Here is a 13,650-nt window from a genome sequence, read left to right as displayed (position 1 = left end):
ACTGCTTTGCTAGCCTAGTCTAGGAACCCTAATTTCCCAACTCCTTTAATAAGCCACGACCTAGAAATCCAAAGAAACCGGTTTAACCAGTGATCAGAACTATCAACAGGAAGCTTTACAAGGACTCACTGATTAAGCTCCAGTCTGTGTATTTTTCTGTATGAGCTTTCTCTCTGTGCTAAATAGCTGAACTCTTATTTTAACCACAGTAGGTCCTGCCTTGCTGCAGGACTGCCAAAGGCTGGACCCAGAGCATTGCTGCTCAACACATGTCACCCCTGAGGCTGAGAGGGGAAGAGCTCTCAGTGCCACAGGACAAGGACACATCACCTTACAGACTGAGAGATGCAAATAAAGGCAGCTGGATAGAGGAGCCCTGAGCTACAATTCACACTGCAGTTTTCTTTGCTCTGACACAGTCACAGGCCAGTGAAACAACTTCTGAAAGTGCTGGCTATTTTAAAGCCCAGTCATCAAATTCACCAATAACCCAAAAATGTATTCAGTGTAGATATTTTCAAAGCTGGGTTCCTCATCTTAAGTGAAAGACTGACATACTGTGACAGAAGGATCAGGGGTTTTGGAGGGAGCTCAGAGCCTGACTCCAGCCCAGCTCAGCACCTGCATCCTGCACAACCATGCATGAGCCACCTGGGACAAGGTCTCAGGCATGGAAAGGAGTCCCAGGAGGGTTTTCTATCCATCACAAGACCTGTGCTCCTCTGAGTCACAGGCAGCTGGGGAGGACACCAGCTTCAAAGGTCTTAACGTACTCAAAAACCCTATTGAGTTTAGGATGAATACACAAAGCAGATCCACCTGTATTTCTAGAGGTCCTTTTAATCCAGAATGCCTATTAACTCCAGTGACTACATCCAGGCCCCTGGGAAAAACAGTCTGTACTCAAATTACTTACTGCTAGACATAGGGGTGACACAAAGTGTTAACTCTGCATTTTATTTTTAGCTAGCATCACTGCGGCTCTACGACCATAGGATGAAAACTATTGCCAAAATTGTGTCTCTCATTCTTATTGTATTTGTATTCTAGATAAAGAGATCTTTATTATGATTGTGGAAATATTCTGCAAAACTGTGTCTGCTGATAAAGATAAGAAGCCAGTTGAATAACAGAAGCTTTCTCCCAGCTTTCTTAGCAAGAAAAATATTCAGTTACATTGTCAGACATAATGACTGATTTTTGAATTAAGGTAAAATATTGCATATATGCTACAAATACTTTGCAAAACATCGAGAAAGGAGTTTACAAATCAAATGTTTATTCATTCTTTTGCAGGTATTATTTCTATCAAGTTTATGCCTAGATTTTATGCACACATCTCAGAAATTTTTCTCTGTGGAATTTGCATAATACCTCATAAGTATATTTTGCTATAAGAAATTCCCAGAGCATATATCTACTTGTGCTCAAAATGGACTAAAATTAAACACTGCTTTTCAGTGTTTGATTCCACACATGTTTCTTATAAAGACAATAATCAGCAGCTAGTCAGACAATAGTCAACAGTTCAATAGTTCTGCATGTGTCTGTTTGATACTAAAGCTGGGTCTAAAAGCTGTTTCTAAAATCCCTCAGGGCCACCTTGCACAACATTCATGCTGATTACTACCTTTCACTGCATTCAATCATATGTGTGAGAATAACAGTGAAGAAAATTTTTCTTGAGCCAATTAACACCTATCAGAATTCAATTCATAACACCTGTGATTCAATGCAATGTTAGAATTTCTACTGACATGGTTCCATATGTCTGATGGAAATCAAAGGCTACAGGCAGAAAAATCAGTCCAACAGAGCATACATGGTTCTCAGCCATGGTTCTCAGTTTTATGAGAACAGGCATGTGCAAGGGTCAGCTCTCACTGGGGTAGTTTAGCCTATGTGCAACCTATTCAGGTGGCCTAGTTCAAAATTACTCAGATTTGGAAGAAAAAGAGTAAAAAAATCATGAAGCACAGGGAGAAATTGTCATTGGAAAAATCAGAGAGGACAGGTATGTTCTTTATAAGCAGGGAGGAGCCAGTTTAACTTCTGAGCTGGATGACACCACAGAAGAGAACCCATTTTGCTAATGGATACACCTTCAGCTATGGGAATAGGCCTTTGAAGGAAACCAGGTCTCAGCCAATGGCTGCTGCACAAGTCCTACCAGTGCCTGTGGCTGTAACCTGGGCACATCCCAGTTCAGGGCGTGCTGCAGACACAGGCGCACCTGTCACGCGTCCCCTGGAAGCCTCTCTGCCTACATCTGCCATGGAAACTAGGATCCCATGCCTCATCTTGCCACAACCATCCTTGGCTGTGCATTTACCAGCAAGCTGTATCCACTAAGAGATGTTGGCAGTATCCTTGAACTATTGCTAAACTTGGTCCAGGCAGTTTCAGTTGTGTGCCCCTCTCACATTTAGAACCTGGCAACATCCTTGAAGAAACACAACCAGATTATGCTTAGTTTGCTCCAACATCATCACAGATTTTCCTTTTTTTCCAGGTTATTTGCATTAGGGAGACACAGGTCTTAAAATCTGTGGGCTAGCACTTCCATTGACACATACTTCCCTGGGGGACAGAGCATGCACTGCAGCCTGCACCCTCAGGGATTACTTGGCAAGGACCATTGGGTGGTGAGTGGCAATGGCTGTGCTGCTGCAGGGGGATGCTGATCCTGCCCCTTCCCTCACGTCCCAGGGGTTGCCTCTGCAGAAGCAGCCCCTGCAGGCACAGTACCTGCCATTTCTGGTATCGTGCTGCCGCATGTTCTTGATAAAATGAACCTTCTTAAAGTTCTTTGGTCTGGGTGATCCTGAGAGTGTCCGACATCTGAAAAATAAATCAGTTGCAAGGGAGGGGAGGGAGAAGAAAAAAAAAAAAGTTCTCAGTTCCCTGCTGTACCGCCAAGAAGCCTACACAAAAGCAGGAAGGAAAGACGAGACAAATGATTCAAGCCACCCTGTGTTAGGAATCAGCAAGAACAATAAAGACAATAAGTCTGGAAACGCGACAGCTCAAACAAAAAAAAATATTTAAAGTAATAATGAGAAAAGGCACCATCCCCCTCCCTTCATGCCAAAAAAAAAAAATCATATAATAATCTCAGCAAAGTAGAACCTCCTGTAATCTGCCACGACAGCTAAGCCCAAGCTTTCAAAAGAAAAAAAATTAAACCAAACCAAAACCTAGTAAATATGCAACTTTCCCCGCTCGCACCAACACCCACGCTTTTGCATGCTCCTCAGCTATTGATAAAGGAGCCATTGACGGAAGTTCTTTCTTGTTTTAATTTTAGAAAGATTAAAAATCTCCTATTTGCAAAGATAATTCCTATTTGATTTTAACTCTAAATATTACTTTTCACATTCCTGACAGTATACAAAACAATTGAAAATAAAATAAACTACTCCAGGAAAAAAAATAATCGTTCTTCAAAACATTAAGCCTTAAATCTATTTTACATCTGAATGTGCTTTATAAATTGCAGTTACAGAAAGAAATTGCCAGAGGGAGAGAGATGAGACAAACAGCAATATCCTCCCCCTGCCTTCCACCCTTGCTCTTTCTAATCAGCTGAAACCACAGCACATGTGAAAGCATTCTCTGTTTCATCTCAGGCCTGTTTTGTTGCAGGGTGAGGCAGAGCTCCCTTGCAAGCACTGGAGATGAGTCCTGTGCTCTCAGCACAGCCAGGGCTGCACCGTGGCTGCTACATCCTCTGTGGCACCTACGGAACCAGCATCCTCTGCTGGTGCACTGGTGAGCTTCCCTAACCCATCTTTTCCATCCTCTCCCTGCACAGGCAGAGTTCAGCAGCTCCTCAAGCCCATGAGGTCATTATCTTGGACTGAAACCACAGACCACTGTGCCAGTCCCTACCACTGTACCCAAACACCATCGTACTGCACGGGCACATCCCAAGAGGGGCACCCCATCACTTTGCCATTTCTGCCTTCCTCCTGCTAGTAAAGGCCTTGAGATTCCCTCACCCTCTGATTGCAATTAGCCTTGTTAGATTCTTCACAGGAAAATGGCACCAAGAGAGACATTCTACCACCAATTCTGCAAATTAGCAAGTAAAAATACTGCCTGGCAAACCATACTTTGTTTATATCTTTTACCAATTATACATATTTGAATCACTTATGGGAACACTTCATAACATGCTGGTAAGCATGCAACAGTGAGCTTTGTAAAAATAATCAAGCTTTGGTAATAAGCCAATTGGTACAGCCTCTGCTATTCTTTGCTTCGAGGTAAGGAGAGACAGCCAATCTGCATGTGGATAAAGAAGGCTGCAGGCTAAACACCAATATTAACCAGCTGAATTACAGGTCCTAAGATAAAGAGGCATTCAAACTTGGGCTGCTGTCTTGCGGAACCTGGAAGTATTCCATGCGCTGGTCAGATTACTGACCAGCCAGTTTCTGACCTGTTAAGCAGTTGCTCCATTTTCCATCACCCCAGAGGACTGCCTAGAGACTAATTGCTGTGGTCCCCAGAGGAGGAAGCTGTGGTCTCCCAGAAGCACAAATCAAACCACACTGAAGTGGCCAATATAACAAGATGGGAGCAGTTTTATTAGTGGGGTAGCAGTCACAAACCTACCAGCCAACACACAGACAGCAATGCTGGTAACCAAAAAATAAGCTTGCATGTGCTGAGAGAATAGACAGTAAACCTTCATTAAAAATACTAGCCTTAAAAAACTTTCTGTATTAATCCATCTGTACATACTTTTTAAATGTACCACAGATGTTAGGATACTACTAAGTAGGGGCTAGTCATTCATACTGGTGACAACGAAACTTTTCTATTAGTCAAATCTGGCATTTTAATTCCTGACATTTCATCTAAATACTGCCTTTTTGTTTAATGACCTAAAGCCAGGGAATGTGCAATTCCTATCAGCCACCACCTTGCAGGGCGTGTGAAGTTTCAACACTTTTACTCGCTATGAAGGATATCTTAATGTGAAGACCCAGCTAGTTTTCAACATGAGGAGGGAGAGCAAGCCTGCCATGCATGTGCTTTAGAGACAAGAAGCCAGAGAGAGAGTAAATAAAATGACCTCCGCAGTGGGGCATTTTCCTCGATGTCCTCCAGAGTCTCCAGAGAAGATCGCTGGGAGATCAGCCGACGTCTGCAGAGAAAGCAGAGCACAAAACATCACTGCTTATTAGAGGGCACAAGGAAGTCCTCAGAGATGTTACTGAATAAAGATCACAAACTGCCCTTCACTAGCCAAGCCACGCCTTTGGATATTAATAAATTTTGTTCCGTTCTGCTTATCTTAATCTGTTTGATTCCACCCAGAAGCAAACTTACTCCATACAAGCTGCTACAGCACAGCAGAAACTTCAGCTTTGCAACAGCTCCTCCTCAGTTTGTGCTTCCCTTCCTTCAAGGGTTTAACACCCATCTAACACAGTCCCACATATGCTGCAGTACAGCTGGCAACGTTACAAGTATAGAGCTCTGACAAAATAATGCAGACGTAGATCCACAGAGACTGCCTGTCCTTCACACTGCCATAGGGGCACTTCTCTTTGCTCCTTGCACTTTATACAAAGTAAGTGCCACTTGTTTCTCCATGATGTCCATCTCATCACTCCTGTGAGGAGTGTCTGAAGTGAGAGGAAAGATGATAGTGCCAGCGACACTGGTTATAAAGCAGCAGTTTAAACAAAAGCTCTGACCATCCCCATGAGCAGCACAGGTGAGCTAAGCTCTGTTTTAAACCATTTTCCTATGTCTGAGTCACATCCTTCCTCCATCTTCAAAGAAATAATTATGGAAATCTTAGCGTTACAGGTTTTCTGGCTGTTCTAGCATGCAGGGAAGATACCCCAGTACAGGCTTTGTTTTAGCAGCCATTGCTGCTGCACAACCTCCAAACACCCTGACAGCAGCACAAAACAAGAACTGCACCCAACCCTCCACAAAACCACAGTAAATACCATAAATGAATGTGTAAGACATGGCCCACCCTCAGGCACACAAAGAGAAATTAAGCTGGCAATCATTGAAGCTACTCCGTCGTCGATGGGCGTCAAAGCAGCTGCAGCAGCCAGCAGAGCCGTGGCACTGTGCCCCTGCACCCGGCTGGCAGGAGCTGTGCCAGCACCCATCAATCCCCAGGGCCATGGCTGAGGCACAGAGTACCTTCCAGGTATGAATGACAAAAGTCTTCAAAGACTATCACTGTTTCTTGCCCAATTCCCACTGAGCTGCCTTACTCCCTTCATCGGCAAGCAAAGAGTTTAAAGAATGTCATGAGCACTCCTATATGCTTGAAAGGTGCTCATTAATTTATTTCTGGGCTGCATTTTCACAATAAATTGTTTTTTCTGTTGCCAGTGTAAGCAGTTTCTAATCCTTCCTGCAATTCCCTTACCCCTCCAGTTGTGCTGCTACAACTGTTCCTGCAGCCGTGCTGCAAATCTGATTACCAAAATGTTTTTCAGTTCAAAATAACCCTGAGGTTCAGTGATTCCATTTGTTATTAATTCAAACACCAAATTTCCATTACTAACCCAGAGACAACAAATTTCAGGACAATTTGAATGAGCATGCAGCTTCTTCTGTCCTTAGAAAATCATAGAAAACCCCTCAAACAATTTATAGATCAACTAAGCGTGAAGCATAATCCTCTTAGGAAAAATATGCAAACCTAAATCCCCTCAGGCTTTGTCTAAACTAGGATTTTAGAAGACCTGGTGCAAGATAGGATACACCTTCAAAATGCTAAAAAAAAGAGCCTACATTTCAGGATGTGCTGGCATAGACAAGGAAGATACCAAACACCTGTCTCCTGCACCCATGGGTGCTCCCACAGCTCCATCCATAATCACAGAGGACACAGGAATGCTTCTATTGGGAGAAATTCAGATCAGGAGGAGCTCCACCTCCTTTTTCAGTTTCACTGATCCATAAGCAAAAGCTGGAAGTTTCAAGTACCAGCACCACTGGTAGATGACGTGGCAGATGATAGCTGTGGGCTTTTTAATACCTCTTTATACATCATTAGCTTAATAACACAAATAATGGCATGCTCCCATCTTGTGGTGTTACAACACCAAAAGCATTCTTGGCATGTTGTTAGTCAAAGGGAGATAAACAATGGTACAACCTTGCCACCTTCTTCATACTAGATTTATCAAATTAGTCATGCAGTATCTCCTGTAGATGCCAGGTGCTAGTACAGCACCAGGTGCATATTCCAGCTGCCACTGAAGCCTTTTTCCAAGAGTCTCCTTGCCCAAAGTTATGCACCATCCTCAACTTCATAGCTGATAGTTTGTCAGACACAGGTTTGAATATCCTAAATTTGCATCTGTCATTAAGGCAGCTGCAGTGGGTGGCAGGAGCACACACAACTGCATTTCACCAGCTGGTCATCCAGCTGCCTGCTGGGGTCCTCTGCCTTCCCTCACTGCTCTCAGCTTCTTAAACCTAGCACCAGGGATGCTGCCTCCTGATTTTTGCTTGCTAACCTCGAATGCAGCATAGGCTGGATGGGAATCACTGCCACCCCTCATGCCAATTTTCACCAGTGCTGATTTTGCAGTGTTTTGGGTACCTTACATGGCAAGTGAGTGGGCACAAAGGAGTGGGAGAAACTCTTTGTTCACCCAAACTTGGGAAAGGAGCACTTATACCTGAGCTCCCTCTCAACTAGGGCATGATACAAGCATAACTGGATAAATCCATCCAGGAAGAAAGGAAGAAAACACACATAAAAGGCACTGACACAGGTAGCAGTGAGAACAAGGATATCCACCCCAGCCCCCAACCCAGCTGAAAACTGCCACATCTTTCACCTCTCCCCAGAATTATTAGTTTTAATCACTTTAACTCCCAGCACTGTCAAAGGAGCACCAGAGAGGTGGATTTGGAGACTCTGTTGAAATCAGTTCATACTATACAGGAATCACATTCTCTTTTCACCAAAGAAGCTCAGCTGCAATGAAAGATATACAATTATTCCACTTTATCTTAAATCTTTATTTCAAGGCCTAATTAAGATGACCTAAATACCAGTATTTTATAAGCTTTCCACAGCTGGATATTATACTAGAAATGCCAACTAATGAACCTACCTGCTGTGAACAAAGTCACATCCTGTGCCACACACACAGGAAAAAAAACAATTCTGGAAAAGGAAAGCTTTTGAAAGGATCTTCCAGGAAATACAAGAAAAATCAGTTTTCCACTGACTTCATTAAGAATTAATCGCCTCAACTGGTGTTTAGTATTTAAATTAATCATCCTTCTCTCTTCAGGCAAGCAGCCAGGATTTGTCTATAGAACTCCTAAAAGGGTTATTTTTCAAAAATTGATTAGCATGCTATAGCAGCTGGTATATGTAGACACTTGCACTGAAATAACGCAAACTGTTTCATACCACACATCACCATCATTCTGATGTAAAGCTGTGTTGATACCTACTTTGTGTTTAAAAATGCCCTATTTCAATAATAATTATGGGAAAATCGTTCTACTGTGGAGGAAGAATATATGCAGAACAAAACAAAACAGCACTGTGTGACTCACACAGGATTCAGGCTTTGGGGTAAGTCTCTAAGCAGATGCAATTTCAATACAAAATGCTTTAAAACTTTTGTAGACTAAATGTCAAACGAACACAAAAAATACAATTGACCTTAATAACCAAGTTAAAGATGTTTCAACAAAAATGTTAATTTCTCCTAGTCCATAGAAAGCCTTAAAAACTTCCTCCTAGTTTTATCACCACATTCAAGGTACACCAAACTCACTCCCTACAGAAAAAGGCAGTTCAGTGCTGGAAAGATGACGACCTCCTCATTCTAAGCATCAGCCCTTGCAGAACAATGGTCACAATCCCATGCAACTTACAGACTTTTTTTGTTTAAAAACCATATAATATCACTTTCCCTTCAACACCTACCTAAAATACTTTTAGATCTGTTTCCTTGCTGTTGGTTCCCTGTGCATGTACCCAGAAATAACCAGTACCCTGCAATCAAATTCCAAGTGCAGACCAAAGAAAAAAAAACATTTGAGAGAGACATTTGATGCCATAGTATTTTAAATGGCTGTTTTCTAAGATATTAATGACTCTGCTGGATTTATCTTTGACCAGCTGTCTAAATCTCTGTGGAAGTTTCTTAAAAGCTAAAATGTTGTCTTCCTTTCCCCTCTCCAGAAGTCATATTAATATGTGGCTCAACTGCAAAAATTAAATAAAATACGAGGGCAAAAAAAACCCCAAACTAAATACAAGGAAAAATAAAATAAGGCATGTCTGTACCCAAAACAGCAAATAACCAAAGCAAGCAGACTACAAATATATTCACCATAACCACCTAATCAATCAGTGGAATATTATCTTTGCTCTCAGCTACTGCAAAATAGTCAGCTCAGTTATGTTAAACATACAAAATCTTAAGCCACATAGACAGGAAGTGATAAAAAAAAGAAGGAGCTGCAATCAGAACACTGGATAAATTCATCCAGGAAGTCAGGAAGGAAGGAAGGAAGGAAGCAAATGATAATCCAAGAGATAAGGAAAAATAAATCCATGTGTAATGACTTTCTAGCACAGATACAAAACCAGGAAGAAAAAGTTGTGTTTTAAATACAACTAATTTCTGTGAAAGTTGGGAGTGTAATTTCTCCCCCTGCTTCTGTTAAAATCACAAGCCTGTAACAGCTGAAGCCAGCAGTGTGGGTGCTGCTGGCTCCCAGAACAAAAAACACCCTTCAGGATAAGCTTCTTCACTTTGTCTGGAGCAACTGCATCCCTTCAGAGATGCAGTGACATGGGACACGCAAGTGCCAGCCATCTGAATGCCTGCTGGCTGCATTAATGCTGATGGGAGAACTTGGGAGGACAGAGACATTTCCAGAGCTGAGGACTGTTGGCAGTTCCCACATCCTCTGGGCTACCTCCTCCCTTCAGGTGGCCAGGCAAAATCACGGGACAGAAACCTCTGGGCTATTACCTTCTGATCACTGTGTTTATCCTAATGTGGCTTGGAAGCATCAGACAAGCACAGGACTGCTCCACACTTTGAACATGTTGGGTTCTTTACTTCCACTGTGCCTTCGTCACAAAAGATGTATCCTACACACAGAAACACCACCCTGGATAGGTGCAGAAGGGGAGTGGAAAGAAAGTAACCATAAAACTTACAGTGATTGGGAATGAGATCAGGATACCTGTAAGGATACCTCAGGACCTGCCTAGAGGTGCAAGTGAAGGGTCTCCCTCTGCATCCATCTACCCTCTGAAAGGTGCCAGCTCCAGACTCAGAGGTCTTGCCCAAAAGCCAACCTGTCCTTTGCAAGCACTCCCTGAGGAGCTACCAAAACATACTCTGGACTTGCAGTTCCCATAGGTCAATCCAGGCAGAGCATCACCTTGATCCTCTATGGGAACAGCAACACTAGGGGCTGGTTTTTTTTTTCATTTGGGCTTCGTATTATTCCTTCCAGCACCAAAATGGTTTGAACAGTAAAAGGAAAACAAGAGAATATTCAATGAGATCTAAGATCAGGCTTCCATGTAGTAGAATGAAAAAAGAAAAAAACACTACTAAAAGTAAATAATATATACATATATATATATATGCTATATATTACAGTATTATGGCTACAAACGTATCTTGCATGCTACCCTGAGTTTTAAGTAAGTCATCACTTGCCATTCTCTTCCCTAACTCCTTTGGAGTTGGGTATGAACAGAAGTGCAGCTGCTGGCTCTCTCCCCCCTCTGTGGCCAGGGGAGTAGGTATAAGCAGAGCTGCCAGACAGAGGCCATGCCCTGTCCCCAGCAGCTCCAGCCCCTTTGTCACTCCAGGAAACTTAAATGCCACTTCTCTCCAAGTCCTCCTCAGCCAGCCAGCCGAATGCCTCTGCCCAAACTCCAGGGCTAAGCTGAAACAATTAATTCACTCTTCTGAAATATTATACAAGACATCAGCTGTGAACGAATCCCATTCACTTCCTGACCCCTGACTTCATGCCCCAGCATGAACCCAGATGAAAGACCCGCTAATGAGTCACCTCTCACCCTCCCTCTGAAGTTTTTACTGGGATTCTTATGTCCCAGCTCATTTTCTTCCTATCTTTTGCCAATATTACAGGAAGACAAACACAGGAAAAACAAACCCAGAGACTATTGAAAATTATTAAGGGAAATAGAATTTCCAGGAGCTACCCAAAGCGATATAAAGCCATTTTTAATTGTGTGCTATCATAATTACACAGCAGAGCCATTATCTGCAAAGAACATCAAACTCCATTTAGGACTTCCACACCGTGCAAGTATTGTCAAGGCTGCACACAATGGGAGTTAAAAGCATCTGGCACATGCTGAAAATGGGTTATTTTGTTAATTCAGCAGCCCAACCCAAACACACAGAGAACATACTGAGAGCCCTCCATTTAGCTGTCACCTGTGTGCAGGCAGGATGCCAACACATGCTAAGACTACAGCTTTCTGCAGTGGGCTGTGAAGAAAGTCCTGGAAGCAGAGACCCTGAGCTAGCAGGACTCTCAACAAGCTGCTTTCCTGGGATATGCACTGCAAGGAGGCAGACCTTGAAATCTAGTGATAACTAGGACAATAATGCCATGCAAAATGTCTCCATCGACCTTTTGGGCACAAGCAGGAAGATGGACAGAAACAAAGAGATGACAGGAGAGTATGGCATGAACATGGTTCCATGCTACACCCTCCTCCTAAACCAGGGGTACCCCTGCACTCAGTATTTCACCTATATTGTCATCCTACTCCTTCTCCAAGCCTCATCCTCCCACAATATCCAAGGCAGAAGCTCTGAAATACAACAGTACTTGAACTGCTGCCTCCTGACCTGTCTGCACATAGTATCTCAACATGAAAAACACTTACACTGCCATCCCAGAGACAGAATGTAAGAATTAAGTAAGAATGAGAAAAGAAGTTAAGAAACAATGAAGAAAATAAACACGGCGATACTGAAGTATCGCACCAACCTTTCACAATGCAACGCAATGCTCTGTTCACATATTATTATAAAGCTTTACACACACGATCCTTCAAATAGCACACAAAATTCTAACACAACCCTGTCCCAATGTCCCAGAGGGATCATCTGGGTCTCATTAAATCAAATATAAAATAATATCAGCACTCCAAAGAGATAAGGGACTTCCACTACACGTGCTGAGTGGCAAGCGGTGCGTGCAACTGTGCAGAAAAACAGAAGGTATGGGAGAACAGGATTTTTGGGCTTTTGGGGCTTTTTTAGCATCATGGACAATTCAACTTGACACACTATCAATCTTTCTAGAAGACATGATTTCAAAACATCTCTAGTGAAGAGGAAACAACTCCCAGCATTTCCCAGTCTAGGGAAAACAGAAGAGCAATCACCACATGTTGCTAACTCTGGGGAACATTTAATGTTCACCTCCCCCAGCAGGATTCCCAATTCTTCAAAGATGTATCTTGTTTGAGACCTACCATCCTGGTTTAGTGGTAGATTTGCTAATGGTTGGACACAATGAACTTAAAGGTCAGTCTAAATGATTCCATGATTCAGTGATGCTATCTTCCCTCTGCAGGCAGCTGCCTCTGCAGCCAATCCTCTTACTGTTGGCTCTGCCCAAGCCACAATGAGGAGCTACAGCCACAATTCAGTAAGATTCATTTACACACAGCAGAGCTCCCACAGATGCTGAAGCGACAAAAATCTACATCCTGTTACCTTTATCCAGTGATTTACAGATTCACTGTCTCCACTTTACTGACTCTGCAGCAGTGTGATAGCTTTCAGAAGGCTTCTGTGCAGTGATTTATTCTGAGTATGCCTCAACACTGCCATAGTTATATTTTTCAGAACACCATTACCTCATAACCTAACACACATTATCACAGTAAGACATCAATGGGCATCAGCTTAATTGGAGACACTCAAAACTAGGGAAGAAGCAAACAACAAGATTAATCATCTGACCTTATGAAAACAAGGATGCTTGCCAAAGCAGATACAATAGCAGTGCAAAGAACATACAAACTGTCCATCTTTATGTCCTTTTGTAGTAGTAAAACCCACACCCTAACAAGCCTTTGTTGGATTAACATGAATCCAACAGATTCTTCATGTATCATTTATCCCTGACAAAACTCTGTGCATTGCAAAACAATAAATACTGTGTTCTGTTTAAAAAAAAATAAAAAAAGCAGTGTTTCCCCTTAAACACCACATCCCAGGGAAATGAAGCACCAACTTTCAAAAAAAACCACCAAACTTTAATTCTGGCCTGCATACATAACCATGCAATTAAAACTCCAGCCTTTTCCTCTTTCATTTGAGGTGTTTTTCAGGTTATCTACAGCCCAACCTCATATCCCTGTCTTGCTTCCAGACACACATGTGCTGTCTTGGGAGAACACACTCTGCAATCCCAGATCTTAATATTCTTAGACTTAGAAGAGATCTGAACATACAATTAATTGCACTGCTAAAAAATATATCCTAGACACTGTGAATGGTCTGAATAGAGTTCTTGACAGAGAAGAAAAAGCCCCTGTGTGAGCAGGACACAAAGAACAAACAAATAGGAGAAAGCTTATTAGCATGAGGCATTTGGGCATGAGATATG

General features: G+C 42.5%; 1 protein-coding gene across 2 annotated transcripts in view; it reads right to left on the bottom strand.

The window, feature by feature from the left end:
- The window catches only part of CABLES1 (Cdk5 and Abl enzyme substrate 1), a 68,377-nt gene that overhangs the window by 29,846 nt on the left and 24,881 nt on the right, over positions 1-13,650 (bottom strand). For both annotated transcript variants that reach the window (XM_054516236.1, XM_036406966.2), the window contains exons 2-3: positions 5,084-5,155; positions 2,749-2,841 (exon numbers count right to left, since the gene is read on the bottom strand). In XM_054516236.1, coding sequence (XP_054372211.1) covers positions 2,749-2,841; positions 5,084-5,155 — 165 coding nt within the window. The remainder of the gene's footprint in view (positions 1-2,748; positions 2,842-5,083; positions 5,156-13,650) is intronic.

Source organism: Molothrus ater, chromosome 1 (assembly GCF_012460135.2).
Source record: "Molothrus ater isolate BHLD 08-10-18 breed brown headed cowbird chromosome 1, BPBGC_Mater_1.1, whole genome shotgun sequence".
In the NCBI taxonomy this organism is placed as follows: domain Eukaryota; kingdom Metazoa; phylum Chordata; class Aves; order Passeriformes; family Icteridae; genus Molothrus; species Molothrus ater.
Note: the sequence above shows the minus strand (reverse complement) of the source record. Positions and strands in the feature narration are given on the sequence as shown.